General features: G+C 37.6%; 3 protein-coding genes across 3 annotated transcripts in view; 2 read left to right on the top strand and 1 right to left on the bottom strand.

The window, feature by feature from the left end:
- Nucleotides 1–3,728: 3,728 nt before the first annotated feature.
- p2rx3a (purinergic receptor P2X, ligand-gated ion channel, 3a) lies at nt 3,729–10,773 on the top strand. The gene is made up of 12 exons (XM_032554334.1): nt 3,729–3,985; nt 4,886–5,021; nt 5,126–5,197; nt 5,611–5,680; nt 6,099–6,183; nt 6,304–6,381; nt 6,538–6,670; nt 7,018–7,154; nt 7,233–7,326; nt 9,011–9,076; nt 9,164–9,241; nt 9,953–10,773. Exons 1-12 carry the CDS (start codon nt 3,852–3,854, stop codon nt 10,070–10,072), a joined length of 1,203 nt encoding a protein of 400 aa, XP_032410225.1. The 5' UTR covers nt 3,729–3,851; the 3' UTR covers nt 10,073–10,773.
- Nucleotides 10,774–12,187: 1,414 nt separating this feature from the next.
- Nucleotides 12,188–22,113, bottom strand: LOC116713990 (uncharacterized). The gene is made up of 7 exons (XM_032554283.1): nt 22,000–22,113; nt 17,526–18,941; nt 17,279–17,412; nt 15,281–15,698; nt 15,043–15,178; nt 13,188–13,402; nt 12,188–12,792 (listed from the first exon to the last, which is right to left on the bottom strand). Exons 2-7 carry the CDS (start codon nt 18,372–18,374, stop codon nt 12,538–12,540), a joined length of 2,007 nt encoding a protein of 668 aa, XP_032410174.1. The 5' UTR covers nt 18,375–18,941; nt 22,000–22,113; the 3' UTR covers nt 12,188–12,537.
- Nucleotides 21,550–24,528, top strand: part of rad9a (RAD9 checkpoint clamp component A) — an 8,215-nt gene continuing 5,236 nt past the window's right edge. Inside the window, exons 1-6 of the mRNA XM_032554284.1 lie at nt 21,550–21,890; nt 22,003–22,073; nt 22,229–22,302; nt 22,395–22,443; nt 24,076–24,190; nt 24,371–24,470. Of these exons, the coding sequence (XP_032410175.1) occupies nt 21,857–21,890; nt 22,003–22,073; nt 22,229–22,302; nt 22,395–22,443; nt 24,076–24,190; nt 24,371–24,470 (443 nt within the window). The 5' untranslated portion in view covers nt 21,550–21,856. The remainder of the gene's footprint in view (nt 21,891–22,002; nt 22,074–22,228; nt 22,303–22,394; nt 22,444–24,075; nt 24,191–24,370; nt 24,471–24,528) is intronic.

Genomic DNA, 24,528 nt, shown 5'->3' with positions numbered 1-24,528 from the left:
CTTGCACAAGTTTTTGTATTTGTGTTGTAATGAAGGGCATACAGTACCGACTTTGGTAGGATCAATGCTAACCAATAGAAAGTTCACATCGGCCAGCCAATCAGCTGCTGGAGTTTCATCAGAGCGATCTGACTGGATTTTATTTAACACCTAAATATGCAGCTTAAATCTCATGATTTACACAAAGTATTTACATCTTGTCTCTACATTATTTCTATTCTGATCTGAGACACATTTTTGAATGTCCTTTAAAGCAACTGAAAGAAAAGATGATTGAAAAATGTCATCAGACAATCCATAAATTAAAACGAGATACTAAATTTGCCTTATTTGGGGTTTTTTAAAACATGGAATCGTATAAAACATTTCCTTCATCAGGAAAGACATATCAGCATTCAACAAATTTCTGCCTGTAGGCCTGCAGCTCATTAACCCTCCTCAACTCATTATGCTGGAGAATGTGAAGCGAGCTTTTAGAGCCGTCTTGCTCAAGGTATTCCCACTGGATGTGTGCATGCTGGAGCACATTAGCCAATTTAACCAGTCAGTTGGGTTTGGGTGAGCGTGTTTAGAAGGCCAACGCTGCAGAGACAATGGTTTCAAACAAATCCCCAAAGTCTGAGAGGAAGGTGGTTTGGAGTGTGGCTTTTAAAAGCCAAACATCACCGGATGAGACGTTCGTTTTAAGTGATGGTTTCACTGAGAAGGGTTCTCCAGGAGGCTCTATCACCTGCAGATATAATTCAGATTATGTGCTTTTGTGCATGTTGTTATTAAAGTACTGGTTGACTAGATGAAAAGTCAGGAATCAAAGAATCATTATAATGACCATCCCTTTGCAGCATTTTGTGGAAATTCAACAATTTCAGTCATTCTTCTTCAGTGAATGATGCAATTTTTTAAAAATACTCATTCCCTGTTTAGAAAGCTAAACTTGCCATTTGAGGTTTTAATAGTTCTCTATCTTTATCACATTTTTGCGTTAAAACAATAAATGTAATGTATTTTATTTGCATTTTATGTGAAAGAACAACACATACAGCTAACAATGAAGTGGAAAGAAAATGAGACAACTTTCACAAGCAAAAGTCTTAAAAGTGCAGCATCATTCTGTGTCGCTAACTGGGAGTGAAGAGTAGCAGGAAGAAAGTCCATTGTTGAACAGAAGACGCAGCAAGGCTCTCTGTCGTTTGCAATAAGAGAATAAGTAAAAAAGCAGAAAAAGGCCAAAGGTAAAACACTAAAACATGTTCCTAAACATCCTGAGACACTTTAAATAGACTCCAGCTAAAATAAAGTAATACTAAAATAAAGTATTAGTAGATTTAGGGATGGTTTAAAACTCTTACACAGTAATAGAAATATAGATCCATGTCTTTCTCTTTGAGTTATAATAGTGTGTCCCAGTTTTTAGTCTGTTAAATAATTATTTTTATAGTTCTACAAGTATTTAATGGCGCTGGTTTCATCTGTATTATTATTTTTTTTGTTTCTTTAAATAATGTCTCGGGTTTTTCTTACTTTCCTTGCAACCATTAATTAGAACTGGATACTTAATGCTGCCTCATACATAACTAATGCAAATGTACCAGCGTTGATCCTATTTGTTTGCATCCTCATGTTTGTATTTCCCTATTTGCTCATCCTTAATTATCTGCTCTGTCTGCATACAGTTTTCTCTGCGAGTGTCTCGTGTGTAAATGTTTGGGAGTATAATTGGCCATCACAATAACTCATACAAATACATGCTGCCTGAAAGCTTGTGCTCCTCAAACATCCACAGCATGTGTTTATGTGTTTCTGCTGCCATATTGGGTTACCATTAGAAGACCACAAACATAATGGGGCCACTTAAGAAATGACATGGTGTCTACGCACATGCAGAAATGCACAGAAAGAGAGACATTGAATGTCACTCTATTACATTACCTCCCTGATGTTTGAGTCTGTAATGCTGCTTGTCCTTTAGAGTCTAGAAATGGTCCTATCGTATGACCAGCTGCCATTCAGCTATAATTTATTCTAGCACTTTTAGACTGTCTTGTTACCAGTGACTCACTTTTTCTTTAGAGTTTCTGTATAGAAATCTGGGGGGAAAAAAAGTTTAATGGATCCATATTGAGCATTTAGACGTGTCTGAGTGGCTACATAACACAGTCTATGAACTGGGTTTTTTTTTTTTATTTAAGCCACTAAAAAAGTATTTAAATCCAGACCCTTAATGGCTGTCAGATGTTTGACTTAAAAAAAATAATGTAAGTAAGCCTATTTTTGGCCATGTGTGATGTTTATCTAGTAGGTTTATAGATAGAGGATAAAATACATTTTTAATTGTAAATATATTTTTAAAGGTGCTGTTGACATTAAATTTCACTAAGGTGTGGATAACAAACCAAGTAACCAATACATAGAAAGAAACTAAAACAAATAAGTAAAAAAAAATGATGTGTGGTAATGTGAAATGGCAAGTAATTGAACAAGGAAAAAGTGTTGAACACACAGATGGGAAAAGGCACCAGCTGAAATCTATCAGTGGTCAGAAAGCCTTCCTGCTCCTTGTCATATGTGACAATACATGTATAAATGGGTAATGGATCGATATAAATATATCACATTATTTAAATTAATATAACCATTATATTAGATGATGGCTTTTATTTTCCATAGCTTTTCATATTTCACTGCACTGCAAAAACTAAAAATCTTACAAAGTATTTTTGGCCTATTGCAAATATCTTAGTACTCTTTGAAAAAATCAAAACTAATTTAAAAGTAGCTTTTCAGAAAAATGTATGAACTTGTTTAAGTCAACACTTCCTTAATATTGCTGAAAAAGAACTAGTTATAGCTGAATTAACCTGCCAGTGGAATAACATTGTTTCCACATTGTAACTTATAATGTGGGATAAAAGTGGATTCCTTTAGCCATACAAGAGAAACCTAACCTGTTGTAAAACTATTTATTTGACCCAGACAACACAACTCCCATGGTGAAACATAGTGTTGGCAGCATCATGGGGGGGTCTTATTCTGGTACATGGAAAACTGGTCAGAGCTGATAATATGGATGGATCAAAAAACCAGGTAGCACTGGAAGAAAGTCAATTAAAGGCTGAAAATAAAAATGATCACAGTTACAGCCAAAACAGACTGAAAATTATTGATTCCAGGCAAGTGAATACAAACTTTTCAGAGTTTCCTTTTAATACTGTTAAAACCATACATTGTTTCTCTTCTACTTTCCCAGTTGTTCACTACTTTGTGTTTTTTTTTATTGCATGGAATCCCAATGAAACGCATTAAATTGTGCGGTTCTGATGACAAAACAAAGAAAGATTGGAGGGAAGCAGAGGACACATTCTTTCTTTTATTGCCAGGCTGTTGTGAGTGAACTGGACACCGATTACTGACACTTAGCTGATGGAGTGAGGTGATAAAACATACGAGACACCTGCTAAATGAATTTGATACACTAGCAGAGAAATGACTGGAGATATATAGCGTATTGATTGCTGGCTAAGTGTTTACAAGCATCCACGAGGCTGCTGTGTTTTCACTTCAAACCAGAGATGTGGAGAGCAGCATGGGAGACTGGGATTTGTGGTCAAGAAGGAAATAGACATCCTCCTCTCGCTCCTTTGAGTAAAGAGGGTGAGGTCTGATTTATGTCATTAACCAATGACACAGAGGGGAGAGACTGATTTTCAGAGAAGAAGACACGCCAAGGAGAGACACTCTGAAGATTTCTGGTTCAAGGCAGGAGAGAGTTTCCCTGATTTTCAAAGGTTTAGGTTGAAGGCCTGGAGAAAAAGTGGACTTTTTCTTTCTCAGACCAAAGGATTTCTGCAGCCATGACTTCAGCACTGTGTAGCTGCCTGACCAGCATCCTGACCTACGAAACCTACAAGTCTGTGGTGGTGAGGAGCTGGCCTTTAGGGATCGTTTATCGACTGATGCAGCTAATCATCATCTCATATTTTGTTGGGTCAGTAATCTGTTTTTTATATGTTTACTTAAGTTGTAGTTTATGCATGAGTTAAAATAGATTCACTCCAGATGTTTTGAAATCCTTTTCTATTCATCTTGAAACCTGAACCTCCATTATTTGGCATGTAGTTCTGAGGATAGTTTTTCACATGTCCACCCCGGTGGGCAAGATGTATTTAAGACTGAAAAATGTATATAAAAACACCTGGAACAATACATTAGTTAAGCAACAAGACATACATATTTTAATGTCATACAATTTTCTAAAATATGTAATAAAAACTGACAATTTCCCCAACTCCGATGCTTGTGTTGGCACTCTACATACTCCTGCCAATTGTAAGTTTAGAGGATTAATACTTTTGCACATAGGATAAGGTTGGTTTGAATGGCTTTTTCACCATGATAAATTATTACTTGACAGCTGCAATGTGTATTCACTCTGGTTTGTGATTCTGTCTCGAAATTGTATTTTGTTTTTGTGTCTACGCTGCCGCGAAAACAGATATTGCTTTAGTTTCTTTGCACCTTAATTCTGTAGGAGAAATACATACAAATTTGTTCTTTTGTGTGTTTATCGTGCTCTTAAAGTATTTTGTAGACAAATATAAACTTTGTCCAAATTCTATCCAGGTTTTAACAAAATAATTCAAAGGAAAAGCCACAAAAACACCTAAAGGTCAGAAGTTTGATATCAAACATTTCCTTTTCTGAGATGCATTTGGATTATCACCGAAACAATCGTTATTACTTTTATTATCAATATGTTTCACATCAAATTTATATTCTTGCCTAAAAACCTAGATATTTGCATAAGTTTTGGTTGAATGGTTTTAGACTTGGAGGTAAGATCTGAAACTGAGCTCAACCTCTGAATGTCGTTTCATTTGCCCTGCAGCTACGTCTTCCTCTATGAAAGAGCTTACCAGGTGGCCGACACAGCCACCGAGTCCTCAGTCATAACGAAAGTGAAAGGATTTGGCAGACTTAACAACGCTGTGATGGATGTAGCTGATTATATTTACCCTCCTCAGGTGTGAAACACACAACTACACAATTAAACACCTTTAAAAACAGAAACTCAGACTCAATTATACTTTAATAAAAATAAAAAAATACATGCTTTGGTGTGTTTCAGGGTGAAGGCGTGTTTAGCATCATTACGAAAATCATAAAAACGGACAACCAGTTCCAGGGAAGATGTTCAGAGGTGACACATTTGGAACAGTTCAGATAATGTATTTTCCCAATGTTTACCAGTTCACTTGGATAAAGCTTGAATTTATTAGCATATTTAAAACCTTCATGATTGTAATTAAACTCACACTCATGTGTGTAAGGAATCAGGTAACAAAATATGTAAATATACAGATGACACACTTATAACATGAGAATTTTTGCATATAAATCGTTCCACCAACAACTTATGACTCAAATTACAGGACCAGATGCTGGTAAAGCTTTATGCAGTAAAACACACCTGTCTGTGCATACTACTTAATCTTACTGACATCATCTTGCATGCTACTTGCTATGTGTGTACCCAGAAAAATTTAGCTTTGTCATAAAATTTAGCTTCGTCATAAACAACTTAAACTTGTTGTGTCTCCATGTTTATTTCAGACTGAGAAAGAGTTTAATTGCAGCACAAATGCAGACTGTCTACAACATCTTGGCTCTGTTCAAGCTGACGGTGAGTATAACCTTTAAGGATTGTGGGATCCTTGGTCTGTGAGGGCATTCACACACCTCATGTCATCTATAATCATGTTTTACACTGCATGCCTTACATGACGAGTTCTTAATTAATGCATCTGTGCCATTCCACAACCATTGTTTCCAATCCCAAAATGAAACTCCTATCAAATTTACTCAGATTGTTGTAATGTAATCTTGTTCATCTGCTAGGATTCCTTTGTATCTGTTGTCACTTACTGTTAGATGGTCCAGCAACTGCCTGTAACAGTTACTCTGGTGTCCATTGTGGAAGAAATCATGTAACAATTGTTGTTCTTGTATATACACACACACACTTGTAGAAGTGTCTCTTTAAACATTCTAAAATGATTAGACAATGTCAAATTGATAACCAATTTTATTTTCTTTAAAAGGTATAATTACAGGGGCATGCAACACATCTGCTGGTTACTGTGAGATTGAAGGATGGTGTCCAGCAGAGGATGACAAAGTGGACATGTGAGATTAGGCCACACGAAGATCCACACACACACACACACACCACACACACACACACACAGATTACTTATTTGTAATGTTTCTGTCATCTTAAAATGTTAATATTATCACCATCTCCAGCAAACCAATGCCTGAGTTTGTGAACTTCACCATTTACATCAAAAACACAATTCGTTTCCCCCGCTTCAACGTCAGCAGGTGGGTCACTCACAAGCCCCCAAACAAACATCTTCTTAACTTAAATCAGATTAAGGGTTAAGCAGAAGTGTAAGAAGAAACAGCTTCAGTTCAGTCAGCATAGTTTCAAAATGTTACTTTTTTAATGTTTTCATCACAAACCTTTTTATTTTTCAGAGAAAATTTTCCTTCAACAAAATCTATCAAGAATTGCACCTATGACAAGAACACAGATCCTTTCTGTCCCATCTTTCGAGTGGGGTATATTCTGGATGAAACTCAGCAGAATGTGACTCTGCTGGCAGACAAGGTCTCACTTTTCCTACTGTTTAAATTGTCCTTAATTTTTAGAGCTGAAAACTTCTTATACAAGAAAACTGTATTTAAAAAAAACTATATAAACACACAAGTCATAAGCTGTTATGGTGAAGATGTGCTCAAGAGCGCAGAGAGTACAGTTGTAATAAAGTGATAGAAATGAAGGACAAAACATACTTGTAGTCAAAAGCCAGTTTTTCATTCTATTTATGTAATACTGTATCCCTATTAAAAAGGATCTAGTCATGCAAATAGTTTTGGACTGTAGAATAGATTTTGAACTCCACAGGTTCAGTATTTACAGCTTTTGACCTTTGATGTCTACTTTATATTTGACAGGGTGGTGAAATAGGAATAAACATAGAGTGGAGATGTAACCTGGACCATAATGTTAACTCATGTGTTCCTACGTACTCTTTCTCTAAACTGGATGCTCCATTTCAAAATGCCAACCTCTCCAAAGGTTACAACTTTAGGTAGGTTATAGTACTGAGTAGTTTGGGATTTTTTTTTCACTTTGCTTTTTCTTAAACATATTTTGTCATTGAATCCAGATTTGCCAAATACTACAAGACGGAGGATGGAACTGATTATCGGTGTCTTCACAAAGCATTTGCAGTTCGTTTTGATGTTATGGTGACTGGCATTGTAAGTTATTTGGTTTGTTTTTAAAGAAAAAAGTATGCACATTGAACTAGACTTTTTTTTTTTTAAAGAAAAGCTTCTTCCAAAGAGCACCTAACTGTTTAAAAAGCAATATCCATTCATTCATTTTCTGTGCTTGCCCAATTCTCATCAGAGACATTGCAGGACTGGTGCATATCTCCAATGGTCCAATGACCAGAAGACCCTGGACAGGCTTCCAAGACTGTGAAACAGATTGAACGAATGACCCTTCAAACTAAAATTTATCCATTTATTTTCTAAGCCTTCTTCATCATTGCAGGGTTAGGCATGGATGGGTCACTGGTCCATCACAAAGCAACACTGAGCCACGCAGGACAGACAAAAACCATCCATCATTTATACCTACTTCTTCTTGCAGGACTGCCTGTGCTTATCACCAGTAGCCATCAGGTGACAGGTGGGGTACACCCTGGACAAACTGCCAGTCCATCACATCCAACAGAGACAAAGGGCAGACACCCATGGACACACAGCACACACACTTGTAAGGGCAATTTGAAGTAAACAATTAACATAATAGCCATTTTTGGGACTGTGAGACGGAAATCAAAGTAGCCTGAGAGAATCCACATGTTCACAGGGAGATCATTCCAACTCCATGCAAAAAGACCCCAAGTCAGGATTCAGAACCTTCTCGCTGTAGCCCCAATCTGCAACATTGTGAGCCATCAAACAGTTTAACAAAACTTTCTTAAGCCCCATTATGAGTTTTTCTTAAAATCCTCTCTAGCTTCTTCTCTCAACCAAATATTTTCCTTGCCCACCAATGAAGCCGCTGTCCGTTTGGTCATTCTGTGCCTGCCTGCTGCTTGGAAAGTCCACAAGAACAACCAAGACCTACATCACCTCTTCTTCAGTGTGAGACCAGTCAAACTGTGTACAAGACATAACAACACAAGTTTAATGATATAATTACAAAATAAAGTCATCAACCTTTGACCGAAAGTGACTTGGCATCACGTACTTGTGCTTGTTATCAATATCCTATTCGTAACAAAGAAATCCAATAACAAAACCTTGTCTGGATTCAGATGAGGAAGTCTGTTTCTCTCAATCACATCCTGCAGGATGCTGTGTCATTGCAACTTGGGCACAGGAGAATTCACGGATGACATCCGCATCCAGAGACTCAAAGACCGGATGAATTGGAGCTTTGTATATAAAAAGAGACAACATTCAAAACCTTCCCTCTTGTTACTAGAAACCTCACAGACTCAGATCTTTAACTCACTGGGAAGAAGTCCAACAACAGGGTACTCAGCCGTGGGCTTGTTAGTATCTCTACGCCCGCCCCAGTGGCTCTCTCACTGCATCGTATAAGAGACTCCAGTCCCTCTCCGATAGCTATGTTCCAGTGTGTGGAAGTGAGTTCAGCTATATCTTACTGGTACCAGTCAAGCTCACACTCCAGCTCAGTTTCCTGCTGAACCCCACAACCCAATCCAATCGACCATCGGATACTCAGTGCCTAGATCCCTCTCCTAACTCTGACTCTACTGGGGGATTTCCTGTAGAAGTCATCAAGAGTTAAATGGATGTTTAGCATTGAGACTGTTCCTTTTAACTTAAAAAGAATATATATAACTAGATCAAAAAACACTGTTAAAACAGATTAACTCTGTTCTGATCTCTCTTGTTCTTCCAGGCAAGAAAGTTCAGCTTAATTCCAACAGTGATCAATGTGATCACAGCTGTCACCTCAGTTGGGATGGTATGAACTATGTAATATTCTCAGAATAGAATAGAATATTCTTGTAATCACCAGTGGTTTAAACATGTTTTTATTCTGTATTGGCAGGGTACGGTTCTCTGTGATCTCATCTTACTGCACTGTTCGAAAGGAGCACAGTACTATAAAGAAAAGAAGTTTGAGGAGGTACTATGTGTTGACAGGCTAAAAGATAACTCAATACTTATCTTTAATAGATATAAGTTGGGTAAAATTGTTCTATCTCTTCATAGAATATCAGGCATATCTGATAGTGTGAAGTAATGTCATAGTCAGTATTTATCTGATGATAATTTTCAGCGTTAAGGACAATTATCCTCAGCAAAATCCCAACTCCATATGTAGAAATATAACTATAAAACTGCAACTACACTTTTCCTTGCTGCATGTTGAGACAAATCATTGTGTCCCATTCAATCGTTTTGGTAAACACCCATTTCAGTAACAGTTGGAGGTCCATCAGTCCATTAGCTGCCATTTTTTAGTCACAGTTGATTCATGTAGTCTTTATCCTGGGGGACATAGACAGAAGTTAAAGAAGGTGAAAGGTCAAGGTGTGGTTGGAACCATGCCGTGTCGTGTCAAAGATCTGCACCATGAATTCAAAGACCTTGCTATTCTTTTTCTCATTCTAGAAATATGTTTTTACTTCCGGTATTAGTTTTGTTTCAAGCAAATTAATGAGTTTCAGTGGAGTGTTGTGTGGTTTATCATAAATCCCCTGAAAAAATGCCATGGTGTGCAAGCAGATTTTGTGCAGATCAATGCTGTTTTAAAGGCATTGATCACCAGATATTAATTTGACTCTGATTTCTCTGTGTTTGTGGTGGTGTGTTTCTAATTGTCTTGTCCACCCAGGTGTCAGAAGAACAGATTCATGAATCCCTCACGCTAAAACCAGGAAGTCAGCTGTCAATCAGACGAGGAAACAGTAGCTGCAATGATTCTGGAGCCGTGTCCCTCTCCACCAATTGCTGATGGCAGGAATCTGAAGGAAACTGGACACACCTCACAGTTTTTCTCTCTTCTCTCTTGTAACACTTTCTTACCGTTTTCTTCAGCGGTCAGGATTTTGTAGGTGGCTGTAGGTTTATTAGGGCGGGTAAAACTGATCAACATTCCCTTCAACTTTAGTTAGTGACAAACCAAAATAGTTTTTTGTAATGTACAATTTTGAAGTCTGAGAAGGAAAATTGTAGAAGATGTTTAAAATTTTCTACACATAGTATAAAAAGCTGACATGCTAATGTTTTCAACCTCCCACGGGTTGCCATGAGAACCAGCTCTTGCTGCAATAACAGCTGCTCCTCAGTTAAAAGTACAGAAAAAATGGAAGATTTTATTTGCAAAATAACTAAAGCTCAGTCAGACTGGATGGAGAATATGCTGGATTAGCAATCTTCAATCCCTGCCACAGATTCATGTGTGGGCTTTGATTAACCCTCTTGGCTGCCTGTCTTCAAGCAGATTGTCAGTTTGGTTGAATTAAGTGTCGTTCATCAGTTTCTTAAGTCCTTTTAGGTGCAATAATGTGTCGCATTTTGTGTGTCTGTTAAGATTATATAATAAAAAAAAAGATTTTTTTGTTTGTCATTTTTAGCTTAGAAGTTTATATGTTTTTTTTGCAAAACAACAAAATGTCTGTGATCTCAAATAAAGACTTAATGTATCTTACTGTACAGATCTAATAATCCACATCATTGTGTGTGAGAAGGAAAGCGACTGTGGGATATGTGTGTGTGCGCATGTGGGCGTGTGTGTGTGTGGCTTGAGGCTTGCAAATTGGCCATAATTGCTGCACTTCAGGGTCAATATGAGATGTTTCCTGTGCACACTAATGGACAGATGCTGTTAATATTTCTGGAAGGGACTTTAGAGGAAAAGAAAAAACACCATTACACTCGTTTTCTTTCATTATTTCCCAGCTTTACTCCTACATACTTACTTTTCATACAGTAACTTATGTAAATTGTCATTTTCTCAGTTCTCAGTTAATGCATCATAAATTAATACGGTCATTTCCATTCTTGTCTGTCTACTGCCTTTTTTATTTTTTACCATTAACTCATCAGAGATCTAAAAACATCAACTTAAGAGTCTTGGGTTTCTTTAGGGAGAGCCATGAGAGAAGTTAATATCAAAGTTTTCCCATCCATGATATGCATCACACTTCTTGCTTTCTCTTTTTAATCCAATATATTTATGTTCTATCATTTTTAACACATTGTGATAACAAATGAACATGAACAGTTGTTTGCTCAGTCAGCTTGCTATAAAGTGGGGGTTATGCCATAGCAGGCAATGATCTTGACCAAGATTAATCACAATTCATTGGTCAGTATTAATTGGATTTAAATTGCCATAAAAACAAAAACATTTAAAGTTTGTTTTTACCCATTACACACAATTTCCATTTTATGGTTAATTGCTTTTGATTTTTGCTAAAAATAAGAACCCAGCTGCTCCAGCTGAAGCATTAAAATGAGTCTGTGTCAGATAATACAGACACAGACAGCATGTTGTGCAGATGCAGACAGCAGAACTTCAAAATTGTATCAGATTTCTTATTTTTTCCAGTGATTTGGTCAAAAGTGGCAGATCATATCAGATTATAAACCTTTCTATTATTTTTCTCAATTCAGAGGGTTTCTAAAATATTCACTCCTTGTTACCTTTAGCCCTTTTTATTGCAGCTACAAATTTTAATGCCATGTAGTGCAAAACATAAAAACACATGGCATCATACTATAAGTCTAGTACTATGTCCATGTAGTTTGCAATTGTTGATAACAATAGTTATTGTCTTTGCAGGATGAAAACCCTCCTGGCCTGAAAACTTCACTTTGGAAGCAAATGGCTGAGTTGCACAGATGTTGATTAGAATCATTGTTATTATCTTAATCCGATAAGGTTTTCCTCTCTTGGCAGTGAATTGCTCTGACTGTCTGGTAGAGAATCATCGCAGACAGGCAGGATATGTGTGGGAGTAAACAGCAGAGACATTAGATCAGACGGCAATCAGTTGCTGTTCAGTAGGAGAATAATGGAGAACAACACACAACAACTCTGCAATGATGGCAGAAAAACATTTCAATCATTTCATTTAAACTTTATTGCTAGATGCATATGATCTGATCGAGTGCTTGTTAACAAAGCAGTTTCTGAGCAGGACAATGCAAGTGTCCAGAGATATTTGACACACATTCTGTAGGAATATTAATTTATATGGTTTCCATGTATGACTGGAAAAAATGCATAAAATAGCAGAAATTCCTGTAACCAAAGAGTTCTAGACCAGTGGTTTCAAACCACTTTAAAAACTCTGGCACTTTCACAAGCAGATACATCTGTTTTGGAGACAAACTCTCCTCAAATATGATGGTTTTAAAAATGTATTTTTTAAACATGACTTATTCAGTAGAGTCATTTCTGTTCTACAGCCACTATCTGTGCTTTTTCCCAGCATTCATCCTCTTCAGAGCCTGTATCCAAGCAGGAAGATTTGAACGACGGGCCGGCAACACTTCGTCTATTTCTGCCTGTACTGCCTCAAAGTCCGGCTCGAATAACGAGTCCTCATCTGCTTCCAAATCTTCCTCCTCATCCTCCTCTTCCACCGTATCGTCCATGATGTCCGGCGACTCTATGGCGACCACCTGCTCGCAAAAGTGAACCCGGCGGTTCTCCTCGACCCGTCTCTGCGTCACAGAATCGTGAATGACCAAAAAAAAAAAAAATACAGACAGAAAACAACAAAAAATCAGTGTCAAATTTACCAAAATGTGTTAGAGGTGTTATGGTGTTATCAAAAACAGAGCGGTTTCTGAGTGGCTTTGTAATTTTCTGAAATGTCTCTAATTATCACTATTATTTTAAGTCAGTTTATTCTTTTGTTTTTTCTGTATTCTGCATGCAGGGAATTGAATGCAGAACACATTCTGCATGCAATCCATATTGAATTTGACATATATGCATAAAAAATGCACTCAAATTGTGATTTAATCAGTTTTTTAGCTGCTAATTGATATTTAAGTGTACCTTACGCTTTAAAACGTTACACCACAAGGAGGCGCTGTTATCCACAATCTCTCACCCGTTTTGTCATAGTCTCCATTGCGGATTCGGCTTCATGGGACATGGTGTTTCTGAGCACACTCCGGGGAGGCGGAGCAGAAGGACTCAGCGATGTTGGAGACAGAGAGACAGGAAGAGACCTTTGCTCTTGTGAAGATGAAATGTTTCTCTGCTGTGACTCTACTGACTCTTCCATCATTTGGATGCTGGTTGAGGATGGTGAAGATAAGGGCCCTGGTTCATCAGAAGAGGGGAAAAAAGGTTGATGAACAAAAACTGCAGCAAATGCCATTATTGATGAAGACTAGAGGAGGAAATATTTTATTAAAGCATAGATGAAGCACGAAAACTGGCAGCAAGAAGACAGTGACAATTAAAGGGTACTAACAGAGTACTTTACTTGAATGGCTATATAAATGAAAATTCAACACAAAACAAAACATTAGCATATGATTTGAATATTTAGGAGTTATTATATAAAATTTAAATGGGATATCTATTGACAATATCTTCGGTCAGTTGCTGCCTTTAGGATTCTCTACAATCGATCATCTCAGCATCCTTCAACCCTTCTGCATCCTTCACTACATCTGTGCAGCTTCTCTGCGGTTTTCCTCTTCCTCAGAACCTGGCAGGAAAACTCCCTGTCCAATAGGTCCAACATCCCTCCAATCTAATAGTTTTAAATACTTGACTCCAAGCTAAACACCTGATCTTCTGTTTTCAGCTTTAGCCAAATTACAATCACAAGTACTGATAAAACTGACATTATTTATATTTGTTAAAATATTGTTCGGAATATTTTAAAATTTTTTAAACTAAGTTTGAACTGCATTATAAAGCTGTTGCCTTTCTCATACTTCTAGTTAACCTGGTCCCTTATGTACAGCCTGTTTTCTAATTGATGCGGCATTATGATATCTGATTACTAACCCAGCAGGATCAATGCCGTCTTTTGTGGCTTTTTTATTTTATTTTTTAGTCATTGGGAATATGACTTCAAATGTAACTGAGTAAAATCCAGGTTCAGGTTTTGTAAGCAACTTAAACAAAAGTTCAAAGTACGGACAAATCACACATAATTACAGTAACGTGAGTAAATGTTAGTAGGTGCTTTACATCCCATAGGTTCCCTGTGAGTACCTTACAACTCCTGTAGCTAGCCTGATAATACCATTGCATTCCTCCAAGTACTCCTTTACTTACCCTGTAGGTTTCCTGTATGTCCCTTGTTGGTACCCATAATTACCCCTAGTAGCATGCTGTTGATGCACAATATGTATTTTAATAGGTAGGATTCTTTTTCTTACATGATTAAACCCAGTTTGGATTCAATGGTGTGCCTTTTTCCTGACAAATAAAGTCCAGGTAGTTAAAGTTAATAACGAGTTAAAGTTAATACCTTCCTCCTGCCTCTGATTGGTTGTTTTTTTACTGGAAAGCAGCAAGAAACAACTTATTTATTGTTGTTATTTATTCATTTATTGTTGCTATCTTCAGAAATAACTAGTATTTCTGAAGATAGCGTTAGGCCCACAGAGATGAGGCAGATGAACTTGATTTTTTTTCATATTATCTGTTTCATATTCTACTTTCATAACAGTGACAGTTTTAACAAATATGTAAGAAAAGATATATTGTTTAAGGAAGTTATATACTGCAGCTGTAAATAGTGTGTAAGTATCTCAAAAGTAACTTTCAAATACCGTCTTAAGTCCCTTGCAGGTATTTAATAAGCATCACAGATACCATGTAAGTATAGATGCCCTTTAAGGACTGGATTCTGCATATATCTATATAAATATGTTACAACCTGACAATGTTTACTGAATAATGAAACATAGATTGTGTGTTTTCATATTGTTTCTACATACCTTTATCTGTCTTCCCTCCATCACTCATTTTCTCAGTCTGAAATCTCTCCTCTTTCCTCTCAGCTGGCTGATGTTGCCTCTTTCTGCTCACCTGGATTCTGTTTCTTGCTATTGAATGGTAAGGATTATCTGATGGCTGCAACCAAGAAGAATTAATACTTTTAATGCTGGAGGTGTAAAAAAAAAAAAAAACACATTTTTTTACATGTTGGCTTTCAGAAAGAAATGAACATCTGACCTCTGCGAACGCTGACAACCTAAGCTGGAGTTTGGACAGCATTTCCGATCGGCTTTGTCCATCTTCCATTGGCTCCGACTGGTCAGCCGGCTGCTTTAATGCTAAAGTGTCCATGTTTGCAGCTGGGAACACAGGGGCTGACTGTGGCATGCTGAAGACTGGACCAGGTGAGGACTCTGTACTCCTGAAGCTCCACTGGTTGTTCCCAACTCCAACCTGATTCAAAGTTCCCGGTGACTGATTAAGACTGTGAGGCTGTGGCTGAATATAGGAATGGATTGATGGCTTCTCTGATGGTCTCTCAGTTACTGAGGATATGGAGAGGTTTGGGTTTAAAAACTTAGCCCACTCCTGACCCTTGGTGATCTCGTCCAGAAGGCTGAATGACCCCAAGCCGATGTCAAAGTCACTGCTACGCCTGAAAGAAGAGAAAGTTTAAGCTCAATTTGGCTTTTAGGAAGCAAAACGTTGAAATCTTATAATCCAGAACATTTCAAATCATTAGTGTGTAGTTCATTGTCCTGATTAAAGTATATATAAATGTTAGATTCGTTTTGTCTCAGAACAAATGTAAAAATATCAAATCAAATCCAGCAGAGATTATGCAAAACTGCAAAATGAAAAGCAGAGCCAAAATTTGTTAGAGCTGCATTTTTGAAAAAATACTCAGTTGTATTTACAGCACTTTTTTCCTTTATGAAACAATAAGAAAACATCAACAGAGACATTACGTCTGTGATAAATATGGACAAATTGTGCCATAGATTCAGCCAGTCAAATCTCTCTTTAAAATTTATTTACCTCCTGTTTTTTTTTTTTTACATTTTTCATTTATTTTAGTACTGATAATGTGTTTTTAAAGATCTCTATCACAGTATGTATATTTAATTTTTATATTTAGAACAAATTTTGTTCTACTTTTTTCTGTTTCATGTAAACCACGTTAGCGTTAGTTTTAAATACTTTTGCAACACAAGTCATGTATGAGATAAATGAGGAGAAATATTGCATGTATGATGTTTTTGTTTTAAAATCCCTTTGACTTAATGCAACGTTTTTAACTTTTTAAATTGTTTTAATTTAAATAAAAATTATAGTTGATTGCCACTGAAAAAATATGTTTTTTACACCAAATTTCAGTTTAATTTTACAGATTTTGTTCTGCTGTAATTCAGTGTGTATTTATTTTTCTCAAGCATTTTTTTAAACCATTATTTTCCTTTCTGTTTGGCTTTCATCAGAGTGATATAACATTGTTTCCTCTGCAAAGAAATTGAACATTATAGTTTTGGATTACAAAAGTACTTTATAAATAAAATAAAAGGTTTAAACCCAGCCTTGAACCCTGTGGCACACCACAGGTAACATTTGGTAAATCTTTTTCTAAGCCCTTGAAAACAGAAAAAGAACAGAGATTGTTTTATTCTCTACCCATTTTTTTTTTGCTGCACTTGGAAAAATACCAGCTTGAAAGGACTTTTTACAGGTATATTTCATTAATTTACTACAAACAATAATCCCTGTTAAGTCTGCATGCTTTTCATTCTTTTTCATCAACCTTTCTTATAAAAACGAGCTGAGAAGAGTTTGAGGATTTATTTATTATAGAACAAAAAGGGCTTTTGAGTTGAAGCTGTCAGCCAATTTGAGGATAAAATCAAAAATGTAATTTATTTCCCTCTCCCCTAACAGCCATTGCTTCCTCAAATTGTCTATTTAGAAGAATCACAACACACATAGTCTGAAAGGGTGTTTGCAGAAATCTGTTGACAGATCTTGTCAGTGACAGGAGTGCTCTTGGCACATTAGATGAGAAAATGTCAGGTAAAGTAGTCACAAGGCTATTACTGGAAAGATCCCAAATGCCTTTCATAATTCTGATGAGGCTCTAAGGCACAAATACAAATAAATCAAATCTAACTCTTAATACTTTTAGGACATCAGAAACAATTTGGGCCTGTTTGGACATTATTAAGAGTGAGTCTGTTTGGTGATTACCCGATGTAGCTCGCAGTAGTGTTGTCTTCTGTTTGTGCAGGATGTAATTTGCTGGAATCAGTGCAGTCCGAAGGAGAGAAGGTTGCAACTGGATCATTATTTGGTTTGTTGCCTGGTGTGTCTGGCATTATTACCTGGTTAGAAATTGAAATGTGATAAAAGGTTGAAATATGTCCTCAGACTATTATTTTATTTACAATAATCTCTAGAAGAATATTAATAATAGTAACAAAAGAACACTGCTCACTTGCGTTTCTTGTCCAGGAAGTCCGTCTTCTTTTCCCTTTTTTCCAGCATTCCCATGTCTGTCCTTAAATTTCTCCTTGAGCTTCTGCGTCCACCTTCTCGTTTTATTCTCAGTTGATCGTTTTCTCCTCATGTTTGTTGCTACTTGGCTGTTTGAAAATACCTGCAAGTCGTTATTTTGTTGCAAGCTGCCGAATCCTCCGTTTCCAACATGGGATCCTATATTTCCCCCACCAGCTAAGCTGGCGTCTGTGCTGTTCACGGACCACGCCGGGACATGGTTCTGGTTTTCCATCATGTTCAAAACAGCACCGGTATTAGCAGGAACGTCTTCTCTCATCAAGGTGCTGCCAATGCTCTCCTTCTCTGTATCTGCCCTCTTAAAGAAAGTGAGTTTAACCTCCTTTTGTGGTTTAGCAGGAAAAAGCGGCCTTGTGCTTGTTGGGGAGAACCCAGGCCCTGGAGCCTGACCCAGCTCCCACTTCTTGCCTGAGTCTCCATTGGGGCTGACTTTCTGTGAAGGGAAGAAAGTTGGACTCCTGCTCTCTTCCAAAGCAGAACTTGCTTGGTGTTTTTCATCCCTTAGGAAGCCAGAGGTACTGTTTGTGGCTGAGATTGGGAACTCCTTTGAAGGGTACCCGTTAAAACTAAGCACATTCACAGGACTGCTGGGAACTCCCTGGAGGCTGGCAGCTCCTCTCTCACCATTTTGGCCCAGAGTCGGAGCTGCAGAGGAGGATACAGGTGTTTGAAAAAGCGTCTGGCCCTCTCTTCCTGACTGAAGCTTCAGTCTCTGCAGCATAGACTGCAACACGGCCTGGCTGTCTGTTGAATGAGGTGACTGAGACATCTAGGAACAAATCTTCAGTGTGTCAGATCCTGGTTTCAGTGAAACACATGTGAACAACGTAGCACATCCAGAGCAACAGGGATAGCTTCTACTCACTGCTGCATTCCGTTGAAGCTGGATAACAAGACAGAAAAATGTACCTGTGCTGTGATCATTTCTCTCCTTTAATCCAGCTTTGGCTGAAAAGACTCCGACGAGGGTTGGCTTGCTCTTGCCAAGTTTTCGGCTCTCTTTTCATCGTGCGAACAGTTCCTCACCACGAAATCAAGCCGAGGCCCACGTTTTACCTCTTATCTTCCTGCTGCTTCTTCTCAAATACGCCTCGCTGTCATTTTACATCCACTCTTTCAACAGTCCTCAAATTGTGCAACAAAAGTCCTTCTCTCTTGAAAAACAAGCTTTTTACATAGCTCCTCTTGCTTCTTGTAAAAGTGTCTCTCTTTCTCTAAATGTCCACCGTTTGGGCACACAAGCCTGTTCTAGTAATACCTCTTCTTCAGCAGCTGCTTATATCACCTCTGATGGGAGGAGAGTGAGAACACGGCAGCGTTCCTCACATCTTACGCACTGAAGAAGACAAACAAGACAAACCAGAGAGGTGAGATAATTCCACTTTGACAGTGACTCTCCCTCTGTGTGTTACTCTGCTTGAGTTTTAAGTCGCCCTTCCTTCCTATTTCTTGCTGAGTGTAGCACATGCACACACACCCTCTTTCTTCCCACAGTGACCCTCCATTGGTAATTATAGGGAGGTTTACTTTGAGAGTGGCATCTATTTTTACAGCTAGCTTCTTTAGATTGAGAGAAAACTATGTAATATATTTAGCAACCCATTTTGTGTCAACGGTTCTTCAGGAGTAATGTTAGACCTGAAGTGCCTTGTAGTAGCATTGATCTCTCTTAAACCTTTCTGGAAATTGTCACAAACACCAACTTACACATAATTTGTTAGAGTTCTACACAAAGTTGCTCTATCATGATTGCACAATTGTGAAGTGGAGAAAAAGTGATACAAAGCTTCACATTTATTTTACTGTATCTAGCTTTCTTTTACATTGGTCCTTCCTAAATAAAGTCCCATGCAAAAAACATCATTTCTGGGTTTTCTAATTGGTCCGAATTACATGCCAACTCTGTGTAAATACATCTGTTGGCATGCTTGCCCATCTAAAGTTACAACTCTGAAGGAGTTGCAGAGATTCACAGTTCAACCAAGAGAATCTATTGACAGCAAAAAGGTATTTATTACGCATCCAAGATCTGGCCTTTATGAAAATGAAAGGCTAGAATTTCAGCCTTTTTGATGAAAGTCCAATTTGCCACACAGCAGGTAGAAGAAAAAGGCGTTCAGGTGAGATAAGACCAAAAAATAACTTTCTGCCTCACTTGCAAGTACTATTCGGAACAATGAACACTGCAAACCACCTTGAACACATCTTACCAAAGATAAATCATAGTGGTGCCAGCATTATGCTGTGAAGAGACTTTTTCTTAGTAGGGTTATAAAAGGGTGGTCATAATTTACGAGGACAGATGATTCCAACCCTAAACATACAACCAATGGGATGGCTTAGATGAAAGTATATTTATTAGTTAAAATGACCTAGTCGAAGTCCAGCGCAAAATCCATTTGAGAATCTGGGGCAAGACTTCTGGGACTCTCTCCCTCCAGTCTGAGTTTGAGTTAGTTTGTGAAGAAGAATGCTGGTTTTACAAACTATTGACTTCGTGGGACTCAAAAAAAGTCACACTTTTCAGATTTTTATTTGCAATGTTGTAAACCAAGCATTATTTACCTCTCACTTCACAATAGCGCAATATTTTTGTTGCTTTGTCATGCAGTACCTCAGTAACGTAAACTGATGTTTGTGGTTGTAGTTTGAGAAACTATAATTAAAATGTGGGAATACTTTCGTAAAGGACTGTAATATCAGTATTATAATGTTATCCTAAAGACTTTATTAACATGTGATGTCATAATTAAAGTCTAATCCATCACAATGAGCACCTGATGAAAATGATAAAAACAGATTTAGAGTTGCTTGTGTTTACATGAAAGTGTTGTTGTTTTTCTGTCAGCCTCTGTAGTATCACCTCCCATAAGGAGTGAGAATAGGAATCTAGTCAAACAGCTAGTGAGGTTCAGTGCAGCACAAACATCTGGGCGATTCTACAGCAATCCAGACTTATTAAAGGTAAAATCAAAAGTGAAATAAGGCTAGAGGTTTTATGAGTGAAGATAAAGGCATACATTTATTAAAATCAACCTCAAACACCATTGTACTTTAAAAGTGACCACTTTGAAAACATACTTTTAATGAACCTCAATTCAGTTACAATTTTATTTTTCTTTCTTACACCAGGAAAAGGGAAAAGAAAGCAGCTTAATTGAGAATTTGCTTTATTATTATGCATTGCATGTAAGCAAAACAATGTGAGAGAAATAAATATCTGCAGGATGCAGTGAGACGATTACAAATCAATGATATGCCTTTTGATGCACTGTATTATTTACCAGCAACTGTTTAAATTGTAAAATATATTAATAGAAAATTGTTCACATTTTATCTGGCAGAGCTAAACTATCTGTTTTAGTGAAATATGAGTGTACACTACAATGCCAAGTTTTGTAAAAGTTTGCTAAATGCTTGTGATTTTAGGTAAGATGTGTAAAAACTGGGTGAAATCTAAGATATGCAAAGCTGTGGGCCTGAGGGAACAAGTATGGGAACCACCTAAAGCTGAAAGTTTCTGTTAGCAACATCAATATAATGAAACTAACTGCATTTTTTTTTAAAAAAAGGGCAACAGCTGTTAGGTTTGAATGTTTTCAGGTGTGCCACACAAGACAAACGAGAACTGTACCATGAGATTATAAACTACAGGAATAGTGATGGGTAGAGCAAAAATGAGACATTGCAGAAAAGCATTCATTTATGTTTTGATAAATACCTTAGTACTAGTATAGTTACCAAATACTAAATACTAGTTGGTGACTAGTTGAAAACCCATTTATCTGTCTGAATTAATCTTCATAAAAATGCTATTCAGATTGGGTTAGAATGACCCCTCTCATTACTGTTAAAAAACGGTAATATTTCAATATATATACACATTTATATCAAAAATGTACTTTGTTTAAAAGGTTGGAAAAACTGAACGAGCCGAAAGAGTCGATTCCGAGCTAAACCCACAGAAAAGTGAATGCGCATGCGCTTGATTCCTTCTTTTCTGATAGGTCTACAGTGAGGAAGTGGGTTATGGCGGCGTAAACAAGGCAATAGTCGGTTATTCAGTGAAGCAGTCATCGCAAATAAGCTTTTGCAAACACGACCACTGCTATAATAAGTATGTTTTCCGTTGGAGTATTTATTCTGTGGGCGGACGCTATTAAAACTCAACAAACTGGTTCTACAGCTGTTTGGTAGCTTTGGAAAACTTTTAGCAAGGTTTGCTCACCTTAACTTGATATCTTTGTAAAAATGCAATGTGTCGTAACGGGAGGAAACGTGAAAGGTACTGACTATTTCCTGCTGTTCCGTCGTTCTCTAGCTAGGTCATACGCAATATATGCTAGTGATGACTTAATTACTGATTGTGTGTGTGTGTGTGTGCGTGTACCGACCAGTGCTGGGCAAAGCCATCCACTCTCTGTCCAGGATCGGGGACGAGCTGTATGTGGAGCCTCAGGAAGACGGGGTGAGCTGCTCTGCTGCTGTCAGATACAGCGACACTTCCTTCAGCCATGCATGCAGTCTGGTTTCTTCCTGTTAGTGCAAACCTTGCGTCAATGAACAGTGTTGATTTTGTTGTATTTCTCTCTCTCTCTCCCTCTCTCTCTCTCTCTCTTCTAGCTAGCCCTGCGGTCTGTGAACTCCTCTCGATCGGCATATGCTTGCTTCCTGTTCGCACCGCTCTTCTTCAGCAGGTGCAGGTTTTTATTTTCCTATCTTTCGGAGTAGATCAGTAAGCATCACATTTATGCAGAGACTAACTGCATCGTTTCACGTTTCTGTGCAGGTATGCCATTCCCACTGGGCTCAGCTTCCGCTGCAAGATGGCAATAAAGGTGTGGGAGCACAAATACACAATTTAAAATCTGAAATTTGCCGCTTTGTCAGTGGCTTTCTAACTTTGCGGAATGTACAGCCATACAGTCCACCAGGGAACTGCTTCATCATCATCTGCAGTTTTTCCCACATTGACATAACGAATAAGTTCCTGCAAGAGTTTCCTTATGTACAATTACAGCTTTTCATGTTGTTTTATCAGTACATTTATTTTAAAAGACAGTTCAGATGTCCTAGTATCAAGGTATACAACAGGCCAAAGGTTTTAAAGCAGTTTTATTAGTTTACCTCACGACAAAACAAAACTACATTAAATAATAATCCTCACCATAAAATATTTTATAAAGAGAGCCACATTAGGAATGTTTACTATATTTTTCCAGTATTTTGGAGTCTTCTTGCATACTTTAAAGCAAGCTCCTCATACTTTAACAACATCATGGTATTTATATCAAATGCAAATTGTAATTTGTTCTTCTTTTACATTGAAGTTGTTCCTCTTGCAAATCCTCTCATCTTCTAAATGTTGTGCTGTTGTTTTGAGGACATTTATTCACAAAAGATCTCGTAGCATAAATTTATCCCTCAAAAGTGCTTAACAATGAAAGCAAACTTTGATCTTTCAGTAAATCCATCCCAAAATTCAAAGAACTCCTACTTGTATGGGCAGATTTAAAAATGTGACGTCCTGACATTTCTGGGGTTACAGTTTTCCTTTTTCACTGAGGTGCCAATTAAAGTTCATGGCGTAGCTGGAGTTTTCTGCGGCTGTTTCAAGCCTCGAGTAAGGCAGAAATTTCTCCTTCTGCCACCTGCTGCTGAACACTGCAGGCCAACTGGCTGAAAGAAAGCTACTATGCTAGTCGTTGTTGTTGTTTGGAATTGGCCCTTTTACTGAAGAAACGTTTTAAATGTTTTTCTTAGTATAACTGGTAAGCAAAGAGTGACAGCAAAAATAGTTTAAAATTCTCTCCAACCTACATTCGAAAAGTACAACAAAATTTAGAGTATATTTACCTTGGATTCATTTTTTGAGTTAACCATAAATTGATATAATGTTTTTCTTGGAGCAATTGAAGTAGTTATTGTTTTGCCTTTTTTAAAGAAAATAAATTAGATGTCATGTTATACATTTTTGTCATAGATTTCTGTGCTAGTATAAAACAGCAGTATTTTCATAAGTGCGTTTTTGATGTTGTGAGAATTACCAACCCAGGTATAGATTGACGTCATCTATTCACCATATCTGATTGCTGATTTTTATGACTAATTCCAGTTTAATATTTCTCAGTAAGAAGAAGGAAATGGATGCATCTGAACGTTTTCTTGCGTTGCTCATCTCTACATTCTGTTCTCTGTGCCACGTTGGTACCGGGAGGTTGTGGTTATCAGTGTGAAACCTCTGAGCTTCCTGCCCCAGATAGTTGCAGAAAATCTCACCTAGTAAAATCGGCCATTTTACACACGTGTACATAACGTGTGTTATAGTAAGCCTGTAATATGCCAAAAGTGTTTTATTTACATGACATAAAACAAGTATGAGATGGTTTCACTGCAGATAAAGTTACAGAAATTCCTGCATCTGTTATAGAGGTGTTGCTCTACTTCCTGTTTTGTTTTTATCTTACCAGAGCGTGCAGTCCGTCTTCAAATCTCTTGCAACTTTAGAGAAAACGGTGGAAAAATGTCACATTGGTCTCGATGAGCAGAAAGATCGCCTCACTTTCACGCTGCACTGCAAACATGGTAACACCACCCTGCTTCCCTTTCAGATTTACAGTGCTGTACACTGAGAGTTTCACAGGGGACATTTGTCATCCATTTTGATATATTTAGTACTAATTGCAGCACTGCGCATTCATTACATTGCATTCTCTCGTGTTCTTTTGAGTTTAAAAGGTTTGTGTGTTTGGACGTTCTCTCCAGGCCTCCTGAAGACACATAACCTGTCTTACCAGGACAGTGAAAGCTTGGAGGCAGTCTTTGATAAAAACAGCTGTGCCAATGTGTTCAGAGCCCAACCCAGGTTTTCAAATATTCACTCATTTTGTTTTGCTTTCATTATGCCACTGTCAAATTTAACC

This window comes from Xiphophorus hellerii, chromosome 23, assembly GCF_003331165.1.
Source record: "Xiphophorus hellerii strain 12219 chromosome 23, Xiphophorus_hellerii-4.1, whole genome shotgun sequence".
Taxonomy (NCBI): domain Eukaryota; kingdom Metazoa; phylum Chordata; class Actinopteri; order Cyprinodontiformes; family Poeciliidae; genus Xiphophorus; species Xiphophorus hellerii.
The sequence above is the reverse complement of the archived record's forward strand: the minus strand, read 5'-3'. Positions and strand labels throughout refer to the sequence as shown.

Bases quoted from the DNA above. Each gene is read 5' to 3' on its own strand.
- p2rx3a (XM_032554334.1), top strand. From the start codon at position 3,852: ATGACTTCAGCACTGTGTAGCTGCCTGACCAGCATCCTGACCTACGAA. The intron at 7,327-9,010 runs GTAAGTTATTTG...TTGTTCTTCCAG, and splicing joins ATGTTATGGTGACTGGCATT to GCAAGAAAGTTCAGCTTAAT. The intron at 9,242-9,952 runs GTACTATGTGTT...TTGTCCACCCAG, and splicing joins AAGAAAAGAAGTTTGAGGAG to GTGTCAGAAGAACAGATTCA.
- LOC116713990 (XM_032554283.1), bottom strand. From the start codon at position 18,374: ATGTCTCAGTCACCTCATTCAACAGACAGCCAGGCCGTGTTGCAGTCT. The intron at 13,403-15,042 runs GTATGTAGAAAC...CTGATGAACCAG, and splicing joins TGGAGGGAAGACAGATAAAG to GGCCCTTATCTTCACCATCC. The intron at 12,793-13,187 runs GTGAGAGATTGT...TCTGTGACGCAG, and splicing joins TGGAGACTATGACAAAACGG to AGACGGGTCGAGGAGAACCG.